The 21468-nt window shown below is 41.1% G+C and overlaps 6 protein-coding genes and 1 non-coding gene across 7 annotated transcripts; 6 read left to right on the forward strand and 1 right to left on the reverse strand.

The window, feature by feature from the left end:
- Positions 1 to 764: 764 nt before the first annotated feature.
- Positions 765 to 2451, forward strand: LOC124197564 (bestrophin-2-like). Its single transcript, XM_046593082.1, has 7 exons — positions 765 to 960; positions 1075 to 1209; positions 1301 to 1467; positions 1523 to 1677; positions 1771 to 1848; positions 1921 to 2151; positions 2218 to 2451. Exons 1-7 carry the CDS (start codon positions 797 to 799, stop codon positions 2380 to 2382), a joined length of 1095 nt encoding a protein of 364 aa, XP_046449038.1. The 5' UTR covers positions 765 to 796; the 3' UTR covers positions 2383 to 2451.
- A 1926-nt stretch (positions 2452 to 4377) lies between these two features.
- LOC124198412 (bestrophin-2-like) lies at positions 4378 to 5249 on the forward strand. The gene is made up of 4 exons (XM_046594241.1): positions 4378 to 4527; positions 4627 to 4704; positions 4777 to 5007; positions 5085 to 5249. The coding sequence occupies exons 1-4, from the start codon at positions 4378 to 4380 to the stop codon at positions 5247 to 5249; spliced, it is 624 nt and encodes a 207-aa protein (XP_046450197.1).
- LOC124197798 lies at positions 5168 to 6464 on the reverse strand. The gene has a single exon (XM_046593346.1). It carries the CDS (start codon positions 6443 to 6445, stop codon positions 5453 to 5455), a length of 993 nt encoding a protein of 330 aa, XP_046449302.1. The 5' UTR covers positions 6446 to 6464; the 3' UTR covers positions 5168 to 5452.
- Positions 6465 to 7526: 1062 nt separating this feature from the next.
- On the forward strand, positions 7527 to 7629 carry Trnat-cgu. The gene is made up of 2 exons: positions 7527 to 7562; positions 7594 to 7629. It is a non-coding gene; the product is annotated as a tRNA-Thr (tRNA).
- Positions 7630 to 10409: 2780 nt separating this feature from the next.
- Positions 10410 to 11459, forward strand: LOC124197659. Its single transcript, XM_046593194.1, has 3 exons — positions 10410 to 10557; positions 10629 to 11132; positions 11198 to 11459. The coding sequence occupies exons 1-3, from the start codon at positions 10552 to 10554 to the stop codon at positions 11333 to 11335; spliced, it is 648 nt and encodes a 215-aa protein (XP_046449150.1). The 5' UTR covers positions 10410 to 10551; the 3' UTR covers positions 11336 to 11459.
- Positions 11460 to 11727: 268 nt separating this feature from the next.
- On the forward strand, positions 11728 to 13847 carry LOC124197619 (gamma-butyrobetaine dioxygenase-like). Its single transcript, XM_046593151.1, has 7 exons — positions 11728 to 12268; positions 12334 to 12531; positions 12630 to 12766; positions 12851 to 12956; positions 13019 to 13221; positions 13292 to 13458; positions 13530 to 13847. The coding sequence occupies exons 1-7, from the start codon at positions 11951 to 11953 to the stop codon at positions 13703 to 13705; spliced, it is 1305 nt and encodes a 434-aa protein (XP_046449107.1). The 5' UTR covers positions 11728 to 11950; the 3' UTR covers positions 13706 to 13847.
- Positions 13848 to 18867: 5020 nt separating this feature from the next.
- Positions 18868 to 20446, forward strand: LOC124197655. Its single transcript, XM_046593191.1, has 2 exons — positions 18868 to 19020; positions 19106 to 20446. The coding sequence occupies exon 2, from the start codon at positions 19125 to 19127 to the stop codon at positions 20226 to 20228; it is 1104 nt and encodes a 367-aa protein (XP_046449147.1). The 5' UTR covers positions 18868 to 19020; positions 19106 to 19124; the 3' UTR covers positions 20229 to 20446.
- Positions 20447 to 21468: the final 1022 nt, after the last annotated feature.

Here is a 21468-nt window from a genome sequence, read left to right on the forward strand (position 1 = left end):
ATAAGAAGGAAATCTCTTATGATATGCGTTACCCATCAGTCAGACCAGTTTTGACCGACAAGAAAAATATTTAAATTTATAAAATAATAAAATAAATCAGTTAACACCAAAGATCACGCGAGATCACGGGGAAAACCTAAATTCAACTTTTAAATATGCTGTTAAACCCAAGTGCTTCTCCATCACGAAATCAATAAAGTGCGCGTAGAAGGCGTCTACTTTTTAGATCGATGCATCTCATTACGAATAGACATTCAGAAGTTATTGATAGTCCTCACATCTTTTTTTGTCGTCCCACGATTGTACAGGTATTTCATACTATCGGGGAAGCGGTTCGTTTCTATAACGACTGAGAATAGGCTCCATTGATCTATTGATCACGGCGCCTTCATTCAATCATTCATCTTGCTTACGTCAATACTCAATTGTGGATTAGGGGCCATAAAAAAGACGAGGGCATCCGGAGATCGACATCCATCGACCACCCGGACTGAAATCCAAACTATTCTGCGTGCTTCACCAACAAACAGTGTATCTTCTATTGTCTTTTTCAAAATCTTTTCAGTCAAGTGTCCACACTCGTGCGACGGCACACATATACACATTGCCTCCAGGCCAAAAAAATAAACTTCTGTCATTTGAGTTTGGCAAATAGTTTTAAAACGACGGGATGCCAAAGAAAAGTGAGACTATAAATTTATTGTCGCTTATTATACGATTGCATGAAACATATGTACATGTCAAGTAATTCTTTTCAGATTCGATGGCGGGTGGATCCGCCGTTTATCCGGATGAAATGGATAAAGGCGCAACGTCGAATCACATCAGCATCGGCCGGATGCTCATTATGTGGCGACGCTCCGTCTACAAAGTCGTCTATAAGGAACTAATCGCCTTTCTTTTCACGTTCGGCACAATTAGTGCCATCTACCGTTATGCCCTCGACGAAAATCAGAAAAAGTAAGTCACTTTAACATATTTGATTGGCAACTTTATTTTTTTTAAATCAAGTTATGACCGAATCGAACAAAATTCAACTTCGATTGCTAATGTATTTTCATACATCAATCACAGGTATTTCGAGGAATCGAAAGCCTTTTTCCAGTCTTACATCGATCATTTGTCGGTGCCGTTTCTTCTCGGGTTTTACGTAACTACCGTGGCTGGTCGGTGGTGGGCGCAATACCTTACAATCCCATGGCCGGACAAGTACAGTATACACAAAGATTAAATTTGATTTCTTCCAGAAACTAAATATTGAAACGTGTTTATTGTATTTTTTTTTACTGGCATGCTGAAGACTGATGCTAACTATTCAAATTTACATCCCTGGTGATGGAGAGGAAGTTCGAGTATTACGACAGGGACTCGTCCGTCGAGCGCTGCTAATGCTGATCCTTTTGTTGCGTTCCATCTCTTCCGCAGTACGTCGCCGCTATCCGACTTTTCAGAGCCTCGTCAAAGAAGGTGTGTGGATTGGCTTGCTGGTCCACATCATTTATTATTAATATTTATCAATCAGGGATTATGACTCGAAAGGAGAAACAGTGCTACGAATCTGTAGTTCCAGTCGTCAACTTATTTTGGGTACCTGCAACTTGGTTCGTTTCAGCTCTTAACGAAGCTGTTAGCGCTGGCACCTTAAAGAATGAATCCGGAGCTAAACTCATCATGGAGGTTTGATATAAAGGAATTTCTAGACTGCATATTGGAGAATTTTACAAGAAATTGTCCTGCAGAACGTAAAAAAAATGATTTGAAACAATCCAGGAATTTCTAGAATTTCGCGCTAATTGTGGCGCCCTTTGGAGTTACAACTGGGTCAGCATTCCTATGATCTACACCCAAGTAAATTGAAAAACAGATTATTTTAAAAATTGTTTTCGACTCATTTCCTAAGCTGAATTCAAATGTTATAAGGTTTGCACATTGTCGACTTATTCTTATTTCATCGCCTGTCTGATGGCCCGCCAGTACACGGGCCCTAGTCTTCAATCGTTGGAAGACATTGACATTGTCCTGCCTGTCGGTACAATCATGGAATTAATTTGCTACGTTGGTCTCCTTAAAGTTGCCGAACAGATCAAGAACCCTTTTGGAGATGCTGACGAGGATTTTGATCTCAACTTTCTCATCACTCGACATCTCAGAGTTCGTTATCTCCATTTTTTAAATTGAAACAGTTTTCGTCCTTCTAATTAAAATTTATCGCAACAGACGGTTCATCTTGGACTTGGTGACGTTGGCGATATTCGTTTGCCTTTGATAGAGCCTACCGATTCAAGCACAGTCCATTCAACGGACGATTCACTCCTGCTAATGCCAGGCCAACTGATGCATGATCATCCACAATCTACTTCGACCACTTTTAATAATCGCTGAAAACGGAGATTTCATACAAACACACCATCACAACAAAATTAAAAACATGACCTTATACGGATAAAATTAAACTACCTTATATCGATTGTTTGTCAAGTTAAAAAACCACATGGCAATATAATAAAGCAGCGCTTGTATGAGAAACCTGACAACTTATTGTCAGCTATGCACCTCCTTTTAAAAATAACATGTTACGATTCAGTTCAACACAATGTATCATATTATTTAAACCGCTATTAGATTTGATTACTCCCAGGACATCTAACAACATGTCGCACGCGTCTAGCTGTTTGATTCAACTGTTGTATTTATGAAGTTGGATGTGTAGTGCGCAGCAAGCTGACCATATGATCGATGATACGAATATGATCCATAATTTATTCTACAAGTTCAGTGTCGTGTTTATTTGTTTGGTGAAAGTCAACTCTTTCTAGAGTACGTAAGATTCTATATCGACAGGAAATATTTCTTATCTTGTTTTTATTTTCTGGGATTATATGTTTTGAGCTATTCAAAAATAAAAGCGTAATAAAATTCGATGGTTGCACCACCGACCCAGGCGGGATCAAGGCAATGTCGGGTCATCTAATAGGTTTGTATCCAACACGCGAGCATAGGAAACTATTGATACACGGCACATATTTTATGCGGCAATATCATGAGCAACAGTATCACTGTTGCCAAGCGTGTTCATCAGTTTCACGTACAGCGATAGACATGCGAATAAGGTAGAAATGATCTCCGCATCGATCTGGATATCGATTACCCTTTACATTTAATAATACAATTGCACATTGAATTATGGAAGAGAGCCTGTCATAAAACAAGTGATTGTATATACGATCTGTTCGAAGTTGGACAACAACCAAAACTTCTTTCTATACGAAGCAAACAGTGCGTCAACTGTACATACTCTGCTTTCTATTACACAACCTGTTCAGTCGTGTATATCCGACGAACGTTACCACCCAACAATTTTCTTCCTGCTACCCACGAAGGATACACATTCTGCAAGACCGTCCAAGTCCCACCAAAATATTTCCTTTGAAACATAGTAGGATGCGTATGAAAAGTGAGATTATAGTCCTGTTGCTTGTACTAATAATTATTCCGTTCACGCGCTGCGATTGAGAGTCTACATCGTCATTGTTAACTCGTTGCAGGTTCGATGGCGGCTGGACCCCAAATTTATCCGGACGAAATGGATAAAGGCGCAACGTCGAATCATATCAGTATCGGCTGGATGCTCTTTAGATGGCGACGCTCCGTCTACAAAGTCGTCTATAAAGAACTTATCACCTTTCTTCTCTTATTCGGCATTATTAGCGCTATCTACCGTTATGTTCTCAATGAAAATCAGAAAAGGTTAAAGGAATTTTTTTTTTGTAACCGAAATTCGTGTTCTAGTGTTCTAGTTCAAAGTTCATAATTTCTGTACGCATATTTACGCATATTTATTCGCAGGTATTTCGTGGATTCGAAAGCCTTTTTCCAGTCTTACATCGACCATCTGTCGGTGCCATTTCTTCTTGGTTTTTACGTAACTACCGTGGCTGGTCGGTGGTGGGCGCAATACCTTACGATTCCATGGCCAGACAAGTAGATAAGATGAGAGATTTCTTTCCATTTTATAAGTAAAGAAAAATCAGTTATCATTCAATTTGTTCTCTGGCATGCGGAAGACTGATGCTTACCATTCAAATTTACATCCCTGGTGATGGAGAGGAAGTTCGAGTATTACGACAGGGACTTGTCCGCCGGGCGCTTTTAATGCTTAGCCTCTTGTTGCGTTCCATCTCGCCGGTCGTACGTCGCCGCTATCCGACTCTGCAGAGCCTCGTCAAAGAAGGTCTGTGAATTTATTTATCCACCGGAAATTAAAGATTTTTTTTTTGTTCCCTAAAAATTGAAACTAAAAGAGAAATTGTTAGAAATGAAAAAATGAAATACCCGGTACTACTCTACCATTCTTATTTTCCATTGGTAAAAGGCGTCATGACTCAAAAGGAGAAAGAGAAATACGAGGTTATAATTCCAGTCGTCAACTTATTTTGGGTACCTGCAACTTGGTTCGTTTCGGCGCTCAATGAAGCTGTCAGCGCTGGCATCTTAAAGAATGAATCCGGGGCTAAACTCATCATGGAGGTTTGATATTTTTACACAAATTAACCTTGACTAATCGGAGAATTTTAAACTGATAAGATGATGATACTATGATAAAAATTTTAATTTGAAAAAATGTAGGAATTTCTAGAATTTCGCGCTAATTGTGGCGCCCTTTGGAGCTACAACTGGGTCAGCATTCCTATGATCTACACCCAAGTAAATTGAAAAACAGATTATTTTAAAAATGGTTTTCAACTCATTTCCTAAGCTGAATTCAAATGTTATAAGGTTTGCACGTTGTCGACTTATTCTTATTTCATCGCCTGTCTGATGGCCCGCCAGTACACGGGCCCTAGTCTGCAATCGTTGGAAGACATTGACATTGTCCTGCCTCTCGGTACAATGATGGAACTTATTTGTTACGTTGGTCTCTTAAAAGTGGCCGAACAGATCAAAAACCCTTTTGGAGACGCTGATGAGGATTTTGATCTCAACTTTCTCATCACTCGTCATCTCAGAGTTCGTTATCCCATATATTGTCCTTTTTTATAAATCAAAACAGTTTTTACATTTTTAATTGAAATGTTTTCTAACAGACGGTCCATTTAGGACTCAATTACGTTGCAGATATCTGTCCGCCTTTGATAGAGGCCAAGAGTTCAGAAACTGGCAAAACCCATTCAACAGACGATTCGCTACTTTTATTGCCAGGTCAACTGCAAGATGACCCCCAATCTGCTGAGACCCTTATCCATCACTGATGAGCACTATTTACAAACAATAACAGAACCATTAATTATTATCAACACCAAAATTTAAAAATTTAACACTTGTGGAAGTCCAATACATATTTAATCACTATGAAATTGTTTTACTAGGCCAACGCGAATTTCACGAATTTATACTTATGACTTTCAAGTGAGGGTTACAAAAATAAACCATAATAATCACAGCTATATGACGATCAGGCATTTAAAAACTTGCTGTTGTACCAAGCGATCTCGTAGCCTCGAGGACCGGACACGCCCAACAGTTTAAAATTTCCCGCGAACCAAGGATTCAACTTGGAATCGAAGCGGATCATTCCCCGCTCTTCGATGGAGCGTATGATGCGCACGCGATCCCTCATCCTAGTCAGGGAATCCTCGGTGGACAGGTGGATCTCGACGGCCAGCTGCCGGACCTTGTCCAACATTCCCGATTCGATGATCTGAGGAATAACGGCCCACTCGTCGAACTCGATGTCCATCTTGAGATAGTCGATCACATGTTCGCCGTGTCGCTTCTTCAGCATCCGGTAGATGGAGGCGAGCGAGCGGAAGTGCCATCCTTTCTTGCTGGTCGAATCGCGACTGTTGAGTCCGAGCTTGAAGAAATGGACGGCCGGGCTACGGTCGTGATCGTCGGCTTTCATCGAAGGATCGAAAGCGTAGACTTGACAGCCGTAGCGTTCCATCTGGTCGTCGAAGGACCACTCGTTGTTGATGCCGAAGGAGTAGACGAGACAGTCGCCAGCCGGCGGTGCCACTTGAGCTGGAATGAGACAAACGGCTTTCTGTCCGTCCAGTCCGGCCGGCTTGCGCTTGACATGGCCGCCGAAATCGTGGGCCAGACGGCAAGACGTGCGATTGGCAAACAGGAAGTAGCTCATCATCTGCTCCGCCGTCATTTCGTCCACATTGACGGTCCGCCAATAATCGACGACGTCGGGGGATTTCGGACACGGGCGGCCGACAACCGTGTCGACAGCGGCTCGTATTCCCACGTATTGTAAACAAAAGAAAATCGACGCTACGATGAGTAAGATGAGGAAAACCAGGGCACTACGTCTGCTCGTAAAGGGTTCCAGCGACATTCGGCTGGCTGTAGTTGAACACCAAATAACAATTCTGACACTGTAGAAGAAACGCCTCTTATTATTACAGCACAAGCGGGATCCTGCCAACACGCTCTGCATGAGACTAAATTCTAGACTGAAATGGGAGGCTGCTGTTTTTGGGTGACCCTTTTATAGTTGCCGGCGTTATCGTTTTCCCAAAAGCTGGCTGCTATGAAGTGAAAGAATTCTATTTGCGTACTACACTGTTGTGGCTCCGGCTATACATCTTGCGGTTTTTAGAATACACAAGAGCAACGCCCACTTCCCACTGATGCATCCGACTGATAGCGAACACGTACTGAATGTAACAGAGCGCTGAGGCCAGTCTAAACCTCAGGTCCATAGTGCACAGATGGTTTGATGCTTTTGTTTGTTATAATAAACAGAAGAGTAGCAACTTTTTGCCATATTTCAAGTTCCTTTCATGCCTGAAATTGAAGCAAAAAGGAACGAAAGAAACTCTTGGATTTTTAAGTGCGTGATATTATAGGATAAGGACAAAAGATATAGAGGATGAAATAAACGAAGAAGTAAGTAAGGAAAAACAAATCGAGCAAATGCAATCAACTCCTTTTTCAATCCCGACGGCAGTCAAAACAAATCTTACACACAAAAAAGAATAAAAAGGGAAATTAGAAACTTTTATATACATCAGCGCGTGTGTGTGGTGTCTGGGGTATACAGTACAAATTTCTCATTAGCAGCAGAAATGTAATTTATGTGTGTGGTATTTCTGTTTTCTCTCCTCTTTTTTTGAGTTTCTTAGTTTGGTTATAATGTATGTGTAACGTATGTTTTCAAATGTAATGAGACCCATCTTAGCGGTCCGTATAAATTCAAACTTAGTCACGTTTACCATCTGCTGTTTCGCGTTCAAATATCTTTTAAAAGTAAGGTCTTTAAAATTGCGTACCATCGCTCTGGGCTTGGCGCTGGGTGGAGTGGGTGCCTTTCAGAATATCGACAACCAATTGAGTCCAGCCTGAGGGAGGGCGGAATAGTCATAGCGTTATGTGATTTTCAGAGTAATTGAATAATTTTCTTGTCATCTTGCCTATCTCGGCCGATTCATTGGAATAACAGTTCTTCAGACTATCACGTGTCAAAATTTAACAATTCGAGCGCCAAATTTTAATTAGGGACCATTAGTGCTTCATACGCCTTCTTAGCTCAGTGGTAGAGCGTTGGTCTCGTAAAACAGTTTAAAGAATAACTATAATGTAGTAAACCAAAGGCCGAGAGTTCAATCCTCTCAGGAGGCAAATTTTGCAATTCAAATCACAACTCACTACTGCTATAAAAATATAGAGATAGAGAGACTTATAAAAATTGAGATTGGTCATAAAAATGTCAAAACATTCAAAATGGTTTGACACAGAACAAATTCAATAAAAGTTCGTACGTAAAATTGCGTAAAAATTTTTATTAGTTGTAGTTTACAAATATGTACACATAATGAGAAAGAGTGATATTAATTTAAAAATTAAAATTAAATAAGCTTTTCTATGAAAATAAAATATACAATAAATCATTATATTGTAAAACGGATGATAAAAGTGGCGATCGGCGGCTTTAAGCTCGGTGTAGTCAAAGATTCTCTTCAGAAACTTTTCTGCCTGAAATTTAAAAAAAATTACATTAGAACCAAATACTTTAAATAGTGCGAAATGTTATAACCAAACGAAATAAAACATGTTATTTATTTAGTCTTATTACCTTGCTTCCGCCGATAAATTTAGTTTAGGTAACACTTGTGTCCCTTCATAGGTACGTGGCAATTTCGGCATTCGTGCACTTTTCTAGCTCTTTTGGGTGTCGAATTCTCTTCTCTTTCATTGGTAGTTGACGTGAGCTTTCTCTTTCCGCTTCGTTTAGGTGTAGTTCGCATCGATGGCGTATTATTTCCATTCGGAGCGACCCAGTCGGGATCTATAATCAATTTTGCTTCGTTAGAATTGGCAAACAATATCGATTCAGATATTTCAACTTACCAGAAGATTCATCACCTTCGACTCTTTGGGCTAACCGAGAAAGATTTTCTCGGTTGGATGCCGTCCGCGAGCCAACGAGTGGTTCCTCAGGAACGTCATCTACAGGAGTAGCACTAGCACCGGAATTTTTGTAAGGACAGGTGTGCCCGCTCTTGATTTGATGGCACAGTTTGCATCTGTACCGAGCCCGCGACCTGTCGCTACTTGGCGAGACGGTGAAGCTACTGGCTGAAGCATTATTAATTTCAATCTCTAAAAGATATAAAAATATGCTACCTTTATTATATCATAATGAAACGAAAAAATGCAAATGCTTAAAGGGAAACTAACCACTCGATTCCGCATCATCAATAATAACAATTTCCGGGATTGTTGGGTTTGGTACGATAAGGTTCGGAGGACGAGGTTGGATTTCTACAAGAAAAAAAAAATAACAGTTTTGGCAATATGCAAAATTGTCTTGTTCAATGTTTTCTTATAAAAAGAATTACTAACCACTAAGTTCCGTGGGATTTTCTGCGGCCCTGTTTTCTATTACTGGGGTTGGTTCCGTGGCCGTCTGATTAGCTACATTACACACAAAACGAATTCATTAATCGAGAATATTTAATACATTTTAATTAAAAGGCCAGATTATAATACCTTCAGCGTCTTCAACGTATAGAAGCATATCATCTTCCTGTTGTTTGTCAGAAGAACCGATGAAAAATCCCATCTGAAAAATGGATGGCAATTAATTTCCAAAAATCACAACAGAACGTTTATAAAATTACAAAACAAAATAATTGAAATTCATTAAACATACCTTTTCTTTGGAACCTGTGATCTGTGATTTTATTCGGAACTGACAGAGTGAAGCTACTTCCTGCAGAACTCGATGGCGACTAAATTTACCAGAGCCAAGCATCGGCTATTTGTACCGTTCGTCTTTTTGAACTCGTTTTGACCGTTCCTCATGCTGGGTCATCTCAAGAACGTGTTAAGAGGAAATGACGCGAGCGTAACTAGGGAAACACAAGTTCATGTTTTGATCTTACACACGTGTCTGTGCTGTCCAGTTATCAATGGTCAACTATAGCTACAGGACGTCACCCGTGTGTGTCGGGGATGAGCACGAGTAATACCGGAAGATGAGCAAGCGCCAGCATTTCCTTGTTTTCTAATAACCACCAATCAAAGCTGATTCCGCTCGTCTTGCATGTTCACAAAATAAATCTGCAGATAATAAAAGTACGAAGAATCTTTCGTTTACATGAAATGTGTATTGGTAGATTGGGTAGATTTACGGCTTTTTTGTGCGATGGTCAACAATGAGAAGAGAAGAGTGGGAAACTAGATGTGCATAATGGTTGATTATAACCCCGAATAACAATATCAAATTTTTGGCGTTATTGGCATCTTGATCCAGTGCAGTTGTCGTCTGCATGACACAATTGAAAATGGCTGGTAACGCTGGGCTATGGAGGAATGCGGCAGGATGCATTGAAGGAAGCGAGCCAATGGAAAAGATCATCGACTGTATATTCGGATTGTGACTGAAACCTTGCTGTTCTTGCCAAAGCTGGAAGACGTATGGGAACGGTGCTTCCAGCATCCAGATGAGACCGCCGATACATCCGATAAATCCAAACCTTAAAAATGTTTTCACTTGCCATACAAGTTAACAGCTACGTCTGCAATCAAAGTTGAAATTCTGGTGATTCCAAATAACACCTCATTTCTTAACATTGACACATTAAATGAAGCAAGAGCCGGTTCTTCACGGGAAGTCGCAAGATGCACTAGAAAAAAAGCAATGGCAAATAGTCACAACCACTAATCAACTAGTATCCGGTGATAAGTGATAACACATATCTGACATATCTACGGCGAAACAAGTAGGGCTAATCGTCGAACGACGTGCCACCACAATATGAAAAGCAATACAAACTAACAAAGCGAACTTTCAACGGTGCGCGCCAATTTTTTGAATCTTTCTTCAAGTTGAATAAAGTCTAGTCATACTAATCGGTCTCCACCTCCATCAAAACCAGACAGACTCGATCACCTTGAAAAACTAATTAACGAAAATAGCTCGAGGTGATTTATGGATTCGATGAGAGGAGATAAAAGCTCAACGTAACGTACTGTTAGGTAGGCAGATCACATTTTGTCATCCCCGGCACAACTAGTCTCTCCCAACTGTTATTCAAAATGAAGGTATAAAATTAATGTTTAAAATTATTCTTTTTTAAATATACTAGCTTTTAATTTTTTGATTAATGTCTTAGTCTGCAATTGTGAGCCTGTCATTGTTGTGCTTGTTGGTCGGCGTTTCGGAGGCGTGGTTCCTCAATCTCAAGTCCGGCAAATCTGACACTGCGACCACAGTGACGTCAGCACCGAATTCACGTAAAGTGATTCTGGTAGCCAAGAAGGTCTACGTTCCGATGTACGCGTCTGACGACACGGCCTCAGCAGTTGCCGACCGACTTCTGCCCATCTCTCCCGCACTGGCATCTTCTGATGGAACTGTGATGACGGAAGGACGCCAACTGCCAATGGCCGTCGACTATTCCTCGATGTATCTTCAACCTCCTCCAGTTGCATCATACGCCATGTACGCCCCCGCTTCAGCTAACGTGGCTGCCGCTTACGCAGCTCCTGTTCAGGTCCCTGCTGTTGTTGCTGGCCAGGGCGTTGCACCCCAACAATATGCAGTTTATTCCGCTGGATACGGAGCTGCTGGCCCGCAGTTCGTCCAATACGCTGGTGCTCCGCAGATGTCTGATGGGGTAAAATTTGACACAATCCAATTTCAAGTTGGCATAACATTTTCATATTTTTCGTTTTCGTATAGACTTGGGTGATGCAATACGCCGGAGCTGGAGATGCTGTTGCTGCTGGTGCGCCTTACCCGCCAACAGGAAACGACAAAGAGACAGTTGCCGATGGATCTGCAGTTCCGGTTCCAACTGAAGCGTATGAAAATGCTTGACTGAAGTGATCACAGATTTTATCTTATTAACTTAACCTTGTTTTATTAATCATAACTGACATGCCAACATAATTGATTGACTGTAAATAATAACCGGATAATAATACAAACTCTTTTTACCAAACTTGCGCAGTATTCGTATTTTTTGGTGTAGCAAATGTGTCGCATTGAAATCCTTCTCAATAATTTTAGACCGATAAAAAACGAAACCATAACAGAAATCAAACTAAAATTGAAAATAGCCTTTGGAATACCTTGCTAAATGTCCGCTGAGGTTGCTGGCAATATTATGCACCAACAGGTAACAGAAAAAGCAACAGATGGCGAAGCAAACGCTTGTCGCTGGCCTCGCAGCAAGCGATTCATTTGTTTCTTACGGTTTTTGACTTTTTGAGTTCACATACACAAAGCAAAAGTCAAAACAAACTGTCGCACAAATTCATGTGAGATAATTCATGTTTTTTTTATCTTGATAAGTCGACGGCTTAAATCAACTTATTATCGTTCTGTTCCGAGCTGTTGTTTATTCATACGCTGCGCTCTCTAGGTATGAGAAATATGCACGTTTAATTATAAATTTGTACAGTCGCGTTCGAACATCTAAGAATTACATCGATGGCAGCAAAACATTTGATGTGCAGAATACCTTCTTGCCTCTCCAGTGCAATATCCACCCCTCTTAAATCACTTAAACCATTTTACCACACTCAACAATTTGTATCAATTATTAGACCGGTTTCTACTGCATGCTCTGTCGGGATTCAAGAAAGTACTAACCGTTTGGTTGTTAATTGGAAAGACAAGTTGACTGATGAATATCCCCTAGTTTGGCTGCGAGATAATTGCCAGTGCCCAGCATGTTTCGATCAGTCATCTCAATCCAGAACAATCAACTTTTCACATTTTCAGGTTAATCAAAAGTTTAAGCATGTGGTGAGTTTGAAATCATGTTTTTAATTTAAGGTGATGAATGTTTGATTCTTATCTTATGACATCAGGCTACAACCAAGGATGCAGTAGAGGTTCAATGGGAAGATGGTCATAAAAGTGCATACAACTTGGAATGGCTAAAGCAAAGGAGTTTTAACCAAAAAGAACAGCAAGGTTGGCTAGATGCCAATAAAGCACCTTACAGTACATGGGGGGCAAGTTTTTTCAAGAACATCCCCGTGTTGGACTTCAATGCTGTTATTCAGGTAAAATAAAATGAGATACAATTTTATTATTCTCTCCCATCCCCAGTAGTAGGTCTCAATAATATTCGTCTAATACCCGCTGAATATTTTAAATGCAGGATGACAATGCTCTCTTAGACTGGCTTCATACATTAGATGTGTGGGGTGTCTGCCTTTTTAAAAATGTCCCCCACAGTCTGGGGCAGGTTGGAATCCTGGCCAAGAGAGTCGGATTCATTAAGAAAACTCACTATGGGTAAATGATTTGCCATGGGTATTATTTATTTGTGTTCCACTCTAATTGGATTTGTGTTAAAATTTTCTTATTTATCCACATCAGTGAGGAATTTAGTGTTCAAGCTAAAGCAAATGCTACTAATGTTGCTTACACCCAAGGATATTTACAGCTTCATACTGATTTGCCGTATTATGAATACAAACCAGGAGTAAATTCATAGTTAATTTTCGAATTTACTAATTAAGATTAACGTAAATTTTTTTCTTGAAGATTAACTTGTTACACTGCTACATCCAATATAAAGGAAATGGGGGAGACAGTCTTCTGACGGATGGATTTAAAATTGCTGAATGGCTTCGAGAAAACGATCCTGAAACCTACAAATGTTTGGCGGAAACTCGGGTGACGTGGACAGACATTGGTCAGGAAAATGGTAACAAATTCCACAAAATTCACCATGCTCCTGTTATTTGGTAACAATGTTAAACCGCTTTTACAATTTTAACCCAACGTTGGTTAAAAAAATAATTTTGATTTCCTTAGTGAGTCAAGCGACGGGACCATCAGACGCATTAATTACAGCCAACCTCAGCGAGATTCACATATGGCAGTCCCCATCGATCAGGTTGAAAACTGGTACCGGGCTTTGAAAAAGTTTTATGATATGGCCCTTGATCCAGAGTACCTAGTCACATTCAAATTGCAACCAGGTAATATCCCATCTAATCAAAAACGATTTTTAGGTTTTATTTAAATATTGAAGAATAACGTTCTTTTGCAGGAGAAATGGTAACCTTTGATAATTTAAGAATATTACACGGCCGGACAGCTTTTGGCGAACACCTCCAAGGTGAGCGTCACGTCCAGGGAGCTTATGTTGACTGGGATGAAGCCCGTTCTAGAATTCGTGTGTTGAAAGCCAACAAGGCGGCAAATAATTCGGGAAGATGCGGGTAAAGTTTTTATCATAAAGTCAAATATAGAACCTGGGATATTATGATGCATTTAATGTAGTGATTATTGTAACAAATAGAAAAATGTCTGCCAGTGAATAAATGAGTGGAATTAGGTTGAATAAATTTATTTGTAGTCTGCCTTATTTCTGAATTCATTCCATACTGAGATTGTTTTTCTATCAAACATCAATGCTGATAGCAGCAAAAATTTACAAAATCTCTTTGATCAGTTCTTTTTTGACGGGATTTTCGGGGGAAATAATTAAGATAATATTTATAATAGCGTCTCGAGTCTTCCACCTATTTTAATTAACTTGGTATTATCAAACAGGGATCATGTTGGACGAACACTTGGCTAGTTTCCTTTATAAGTTTTCTTTGAATAAAATATATGCTAGGCAATGTCTGGCTTTCCGTCAAAAAAAGAAAGGATTTTCAAACCCATTTAGGTATTTATAGTTAAACAACGACACAGAGTAAACCGTGTGCCACCTTTTTTCTAAACGTATTATAACAATGCCACAGACACAACAAGACATAACCGCAAAATATGAATGCTATGAATTCTTGATCTCCAGTCTAAGGCTTGTTCAATCTTGAAGTTTCATATGTGTACATGCTCTGTATCCGTTTGGGCCTACCCAAATAAAATCTTTCTACATTTTATGATCTGTAAAAAAAAAAAAACTACGTAATAGGCCAGTGTCCCAGTGACATAGCCAAATTGTGTAAGAATAAGATAAAAATATGTCAAATGACTACAATATAACTTATTGCGTGGGTTTATTAAAGTCGGTTAGCTTATTTGTTTCTACTGCCTCCCATTTTGATAACAATTGCAGGATTATGGCAGTTAATCAAAGTGCGGACGGTTCGATCGAGCCAAAGTTCAAACATGCATGGATTCCACTATCAACGTCTCGAAATTATAGTGACGTACTAACGAAACGGGCACACATCCGCCACCCACTCGTTGAAATACGAAGGACGGTTCATTCACACTCAACATTTTAAAGTGAAAAGCGGAAAGAAAACGATAGATACGCGTGGAGCTAGAGGGTAGAAAATTCAAAAGACGCGATCGCCTCCTACATGTCGCTCCATGTCGTCCAAGTCTTTCAACAATTAAACACAACGAATTAATGATGAACTCTGTAGCTTCGGAGCTTTGGTATCATTGTTTTAGATATTTGATTGGAGCAGAATCCCTGATTATTGCTCTAATATACGGAGATAGCTAATCAAATGCCAACCTGTTAAAGAAATATCCAAGACTCTTTGCTAGAGTGCAGAGGTATAATAGATAGGCCCATTAGCAACTATTTCTATAAACAATAATCAAAAAGCATGGCCTATTTCCCAAGCTATTTCCACGTTTTGATTAATTTTTAAAAAGCCAGGTATATATACTGCCCAATTGTTCATTAACAAAGCAACCGGGCGGCATTTGCCCAACAGTGTGTTATACATACTGGAAAAGAAGCAATGATCCATTTTTTAACACGGAAGAGCTACGTCTTAAAGTCCATTCGGACATGCGAGCTGCATGCGAGTTCGGTGCGACGATTCTTACGGGCGTGGGCGGAGCGGAAAGGTGCAGATCCAATCACGGTCGACACGTTGCTATTATTTATACAAGGGCTGACATGCTCTCCGAGCCCTTCCCTATATGATTGCTCTTGAATGTTAATAGAGTCGTTTCGTACTTTGGTACGTGGGTAGTGCGGGCGAGTGCGGGTGATGCGGTCCATCAATATTTCTATAGCTGTTTCTCGTTACGACCGGTTAGAACTTGTCAGAATGGGCATTCATTGCCGTGTAATCCGAGAGTCGGAGGGAGGAAGTTGAATGAACTAAACATTGCTGCCATTGCTGCCATTGCTGAGGAACATATATACTCCCCAGGACATTCTTAGCCGATTTATTATTGACTGCGCTTCGAGATGGCTGTGACGTCACTGGTGCCGAGAATCGCTCGGAACATGTGAGATCGGCGCTAATAATTCAATGCAATAACCTTTAAAAAAAATTAATCGGCTTGCTTTAGACCCTTAGACGAAACATGCTTTGAAATTAAATGCAGAGATCAAATCGAATTCATGACATTTTTGCATCACGGAGAAAGAAAATGTGATTAAAAAAATGACAGGACCACTATAGTGCCTGAGGTGAATTCCTGTAAATGCAATGTCAATAACCTTGTGCATTTCTATTTTTTGTTTGTTCCTTTTGATTTTTCTAAAGCGACCTTGGGAATTTACTTAAATGACAGGACAATAGACGTATTTGAATGGGCGTATCCCGATGTGAAATGACAGCTGATCAGTATCAGTTGCGCACTTGAACTCGGCGTGTGTTTCACTTGTTTCTCGCAAACAGCTGAAAGTGAATAAATTCTACAATCGTCTATTACAAAAAGAATAGAAACATGTCCATCAAAGTGGAAGAAATGCGCCGTGGACTCTTTCGGGTCACGTGGACGATGAAGAGTTTAGGACACGACGACGTCACGCTGCAGAAGGGCGTCTTCCACCTGACCAATTCGCCTCCGCACTCGACTTACATCGTTTACTCGCGATCCAGGAAGCCGTCGCTCATCGATTACGCCGACGTCTGCATCATGCTCAGGCGGAAATTAACCGAAAAGCTGCCGGAGAAAGAGGCCGATCTCCAACCGGCCCAAGTCAAAGTGCCGGGCGGCGCTGACTCGATCCTGTCGCCGGAACAGAAGCCGCTCTTCGTCTGGATCGAAAACGAAGTGCTGGGCAAGAAGCCCATGCTGAACCTGGAAGATGCCTGGCAGATTTTCGTGCCCGTCACCAACTACAACGAGCCCAAAGTCGTCGTGTGGATGGATTTCGGGACCAACAGCGTCGGCCAGTCGCGGATGATTCGAGATTTCGCCGACCTCTTCCTCAATCAAACCAGTTGCGACGTGCATTTCCGGCTCCAGGGCGTGGTCATGGGCGCCCACGTCGTGATTCTGACGGCCCGCAGCTCCGTATTCGCCACTATGTTCAAATGCGACATGAAAGAGTCGAAATCGAGAAAAGTCGTCATCGAAGATATCGAGCCGGAAGTCTTCCGCCAGCTGCTCCACTACCTCTACACGGGCACCTGCCCGCTGCTGGAGATGAAATCCATCACGCGCGATCTCTACGTGGCGGCCGACAAGTACGACGTCGAGACGCTCAAGAAGGAGTGCGTCGACATTTTGCTGGCCCAGCTGGACGTGAGCAATTCGATCGCCACGCTCGTCTGGTCTCATTTGCATTCGATCACGACCCTGTTCGACGCCTCGCTGAAATGCATCTCCCTCAACGGGCCGACCGTTTGCTTCCTGCCCGAGTGGAAGGATCTGACTCACGACTATCCCGATTTGTGTCTGATGGCCACCCAGCACATGATGAAGATCAAGGTGTACGGCGTCAGCTGCGAGAGCGATTGCGGAGGGGCCGACTGCGAGACGGACCTCTGGGAAACGGAAGTGCAGAACGTCTTTCAAACGACCAGCGAAATCGACTGCGAGACGGACGGTGATTGGCTGGAATTTCCGGAACAAATCCGCCGCATTGCTTCTCTGATTAAAATGTAATTATGTTAACTGGATGCGCACAGCTTGTTCTTTTGAAATGAAATAAATGAATATTTGAGGAGAGTCGATCGGGAGTCTAAAACTATGTTCAGTTGAGGTGTCTATCGTGAGGAGATCTCTGAGAAGAATTTCTGTGAAACAAAAAGCCGTTGGCCTTTTAAGGACTAAACAAACAGCCAACTGTATAATCTTAAATTTGATGGCCCGAACCCAGGTAGCGTGGAAATTCCGTGGGCGATGGTTCAAAGGTGCCCCCACCCCCATAATTCAAACCAAAAAAAAAATTAATTGAAGTCTAATAATCTCGTAATAAGTACTACCTTTGCCAGATCAAGAGGTTGAAGTAGCCATCAAGAGAATATTACACGTAATATCTTTCAACAACCAAACATTTTGGAACACACAACGTGGTAATTATGTAATTGACTCGACGTTGTTGGCAGCCTAGAATCACACCAAATCGATTTCTTGTTTATTGTATCTATAACAATTATAACGATAAAAAAAAATTCATTTTGAGCTAAAAGTTTGCAATTAAATATTTAATTACCCCGCCAACTCTCTTCCGTTCGCTAAACACAAGTTGAATAACCAGAGTGTTATTGATTCACTTTCACACATGTTTTTCGTACAACCAACTCGAGCTAATGAGTCCCCCTTTAACATTGTATGGGTTATATCGTCCGCAATTTTCACGTATATAGCTTTGATCTGCCTAATGGCAGGTGATTAAAGTTGTAGGAAGTTGGCAGTGTCTCTAAGAGTCGATGCTCTCTTCCGTCCCTCATGTGATGGCATGACGTCGTGTGCACTCTATTTTTCCCGAGCCAATAGAAAAGCTCGAACTCTAGACCGGTATCAATAAACCAGACGTTTTTTGACGCTAACTGATTCCGTCCTTGAATTTTCATCTGGAAACCCCTTTCAGACTTATGAGTTATGAATATATATCAGGAAATAGATTTTCACCTTACGAAATGTTTTGATTGTTTTTTCCCTTGGGTGACGTTTAAAGAACACAACGTAAAAAAAGTAATCGAGACGGAAAACTCACTTTATTCGCTACTATACTTGAAATAAAAAATTCTAACAAATAAGAAAACAAAACGTGACTTGCACAGTCACGGAGAAATTAGTTCAAGAAGTCCGAAAAGGTGCGCTCCTATTTAAGGGTAACCACAAAAAAATGTGAACAAAAGAGCGCGCATTCAAAACACACTTGTTGACGAGAACCCGGTGCCCCGTTGAGAAAGTTACACATGTTTAGTCTCCTTCGCCATACATAGAACATCTTTTTGTCATTTCAAATTGTAGAATGAAAAGAAAAGAAAATAAACAGCGCATCTGTCTGAGCACCTTGCGTTGCATTTCATTTGTTGAGCCAAGGAAAAAATTATGCGCTGAACCGGTCTAAAATAATATTCAAATTTTCTGCTATTATTATTATTTTTTTATTTTATGATACGGTACAAGATTGTTGCAGCGAAAAAGAGGATGGGCTCTATTGTGAAATTTTCCAGCGGGAAAATTGCGCCACCATTTATAGCTCGAAGGCATTTACCTTTACGCATAGAGAGGCCTGACAAGGCTTCTCACCTGCACCGAATTGACCGTAGTAGTATCGACGTAACACACATGTATTTTTTCAGTCTGTCGTGAGCTCATTGAACTCGAATTCATCCTATTTTCAAACAAGTATCAGCCATTGGGCATTTCTCAAGGTAAAAATAAAATTGGCTCTTATTTTCAATTTAGCTAATAAATAAAACCATAATTCTATTGATTCATTGTGTTGACAAATTGCAGACGTCATTAGATTAAAAAAATGGCCATTCCAGCCATTGAAGAAGTTCGCTCTGGATTGTACCTCATACGGTTTTGCCCAGATGACATTGAAAACGGCGAGCACACCTTTCACCTACGGAAATGCGATTACTATTCCTACACGTTGGTGTTGCAGCCGTGCCCCGAAGCCAGCCAAGGCACTCCCAGCATGCTGCTTTCGTTAATCAAGAGCCAGCAGTCAAACAAGATGAAAACCTTGCCGGTGGGCAGTAATTATCTCGATTTGGCCAAAGCCAACCAGCAAGACAAAAACAAAGTGGTCGACGATCAGCCCCGGTTTGTCTGGATCGTACCAAACGGGCAGCAGCAGCAGCAGCAGCAGTCGAATAAGGTAACGCATTTGAATCTCAACGCTTCCAGCGAGGACCTGATGATGAGCCACACGAAACTCAACTGGGGGCCCGTCACTTGTCCACTTGACAAACGTTTCGACCTGTGGATGGATTTCGGGACGGAGACACTGGGCGAGAAGAAGGTCCTGAACCAGTGGGCCAGCCAACTCACCAAGCAGGAAAACACCGACGTCGAGTTCAACGTTCAGGGTGAACTGATGGGCGCCCACAGTCCGATCATCGCGTCCGGCAGCCCCGTTTTCGCTTCGATGATGCAGCAGCAGCCGACCCCCAAAAAACCCGTCAAAAGGACACCTTCCAAAGCCAAAGGAAAGTCGGCAGCAGTCTCAGCTGCCATCAAAGTCATCCAGATCAGCGACGTCGAGCCGCAAGTGTTCCAGCAGATCCTCCACTACTTGTACACGGGTCGAATTCCGCTGCTGGAAGAGGAAGGCATGGCCGATCGACTGTTCAAGGCGGCCGACAAGTACGGCCTGGACAATTTGAAAGACGAATGCGCAAGGTTCGTGCTGGCCGACCTGAACGAGCACAACGTCATCGACACTCTCATCTGGGCGTCTAAAAATTCGCTGGCCAATCTCTTCGACTGCGCCCTCCATTTGGTGTCTTTGAATTACCCGCAGGTCAGTTCGCAACCGGATTGGCAAAATCTGATCGACAACCATCCGCAAATTTATTTGAGAGTGTCCCAGCTGATGGCCAACCTGCCCGGCAACGCTAGAGGAACATAGCGGTTGTTCTGTATCAGAAAAATGTGTGCCATTATTTAAATGTGATTTTTTTTTTTTTAAATTTGGTTTTCTGGCATGATGTCAAAATGTATACTGCAATTTCATTCCGGCTATGGCGATGTTTCACCCCTTTTTGTTTGTCAAAGTCAAAATATGAACATTTGTATTACTGTTTCCATGCCGAGCTTGTCATGAATTATACATTGATTCAGCTGGAACAAAAGTTTGCCAATTTTTATTTTCTTTTACGGGTCCCAGCTGATAGAGACATACGCAATCACGCAAAATAAATATCGGTATATAGACTGGGCTAGTTTTCGGCTATAGAAGATGAATAGTTTTTTGCGTGAGAAATGGCAAGATGATTTGGCTATATATACAGCGCGGTCTGGAAAGTTTCCAGACACCGCTCCCCGCTCAGTTTTATAATTCCATCGTCCGACTTTTATCGTCAATTTTTTTAAATTCTTTTGCACGTCTCAACTCAGCAGCAGCAGCCATAAAGTAGAGGAACGAAAAGAATAACCGATCAATATTTGCAAAAAAAACTTTTTTAGAAATGACATAATAATGATTGAAATTTTCTTCTTTGCCTTGATTGGCCTTGATATGCGTGTCCTTTATAATAATGTGACGTGCACAACCGTATATTATGCACCCACGAGATAGAAATAACTGAAATTATTTGGTTGCTGGTCTTGTTGCTGGAACAACGTTGTTACGCACTGGATTGCATAGAGACGGGTCGACGAAACATGCAGACGGTTTTCTTCGAACGATTTTAATTAGTCAATGAATTAAGTGCTTGCGTGGGTTTATTAGAGGGAGGGGGGATTTAAAAATTCCAAGAATAAAATCGTAGCGTTGTCCTAATTTTGCAACTAGATTTAAATGATTAATCTAGATTTAAGTTGATGTTCCAAATGAATATCTGCTGTGAACCTTTGACTTTAATATTCTGTTATGAAATAAATCTAGCCCAAATATTTGGCAGAAAATTCGGATTCGGGTACATATCGATTGACCAAGATTCATATTCCTGATCGTTACACTACGTTGGATTTTCTTACATAAGGTAACTTTCCTTTTCTCGGCTTTTTATGCGGTTCCGGGTCTGATTCTTCTTCGCGTCTCTGATTCCAGGAGTTTTAAATTTCTCCCATTTTACCTTTTTTTTTTTTATTATTTTTGTATCATTTTTTAAATACTGGCTTATTAGGGAGGCAGAGAAATTATACCT

This window comes from Daphnia pulex, chromosome 7 (assembly GCF_021134715.1).
Source record: "Daphnia pulex isolate KAP4 chromosome 7, ASM2113471v1".
Classification (NCBI taxonomy): Eukaryota; Metazoa; Arthropoda; class Branchiopoda; order Diplostraca; family Daphniidae; genus Daphnia; species Daphnia pulex.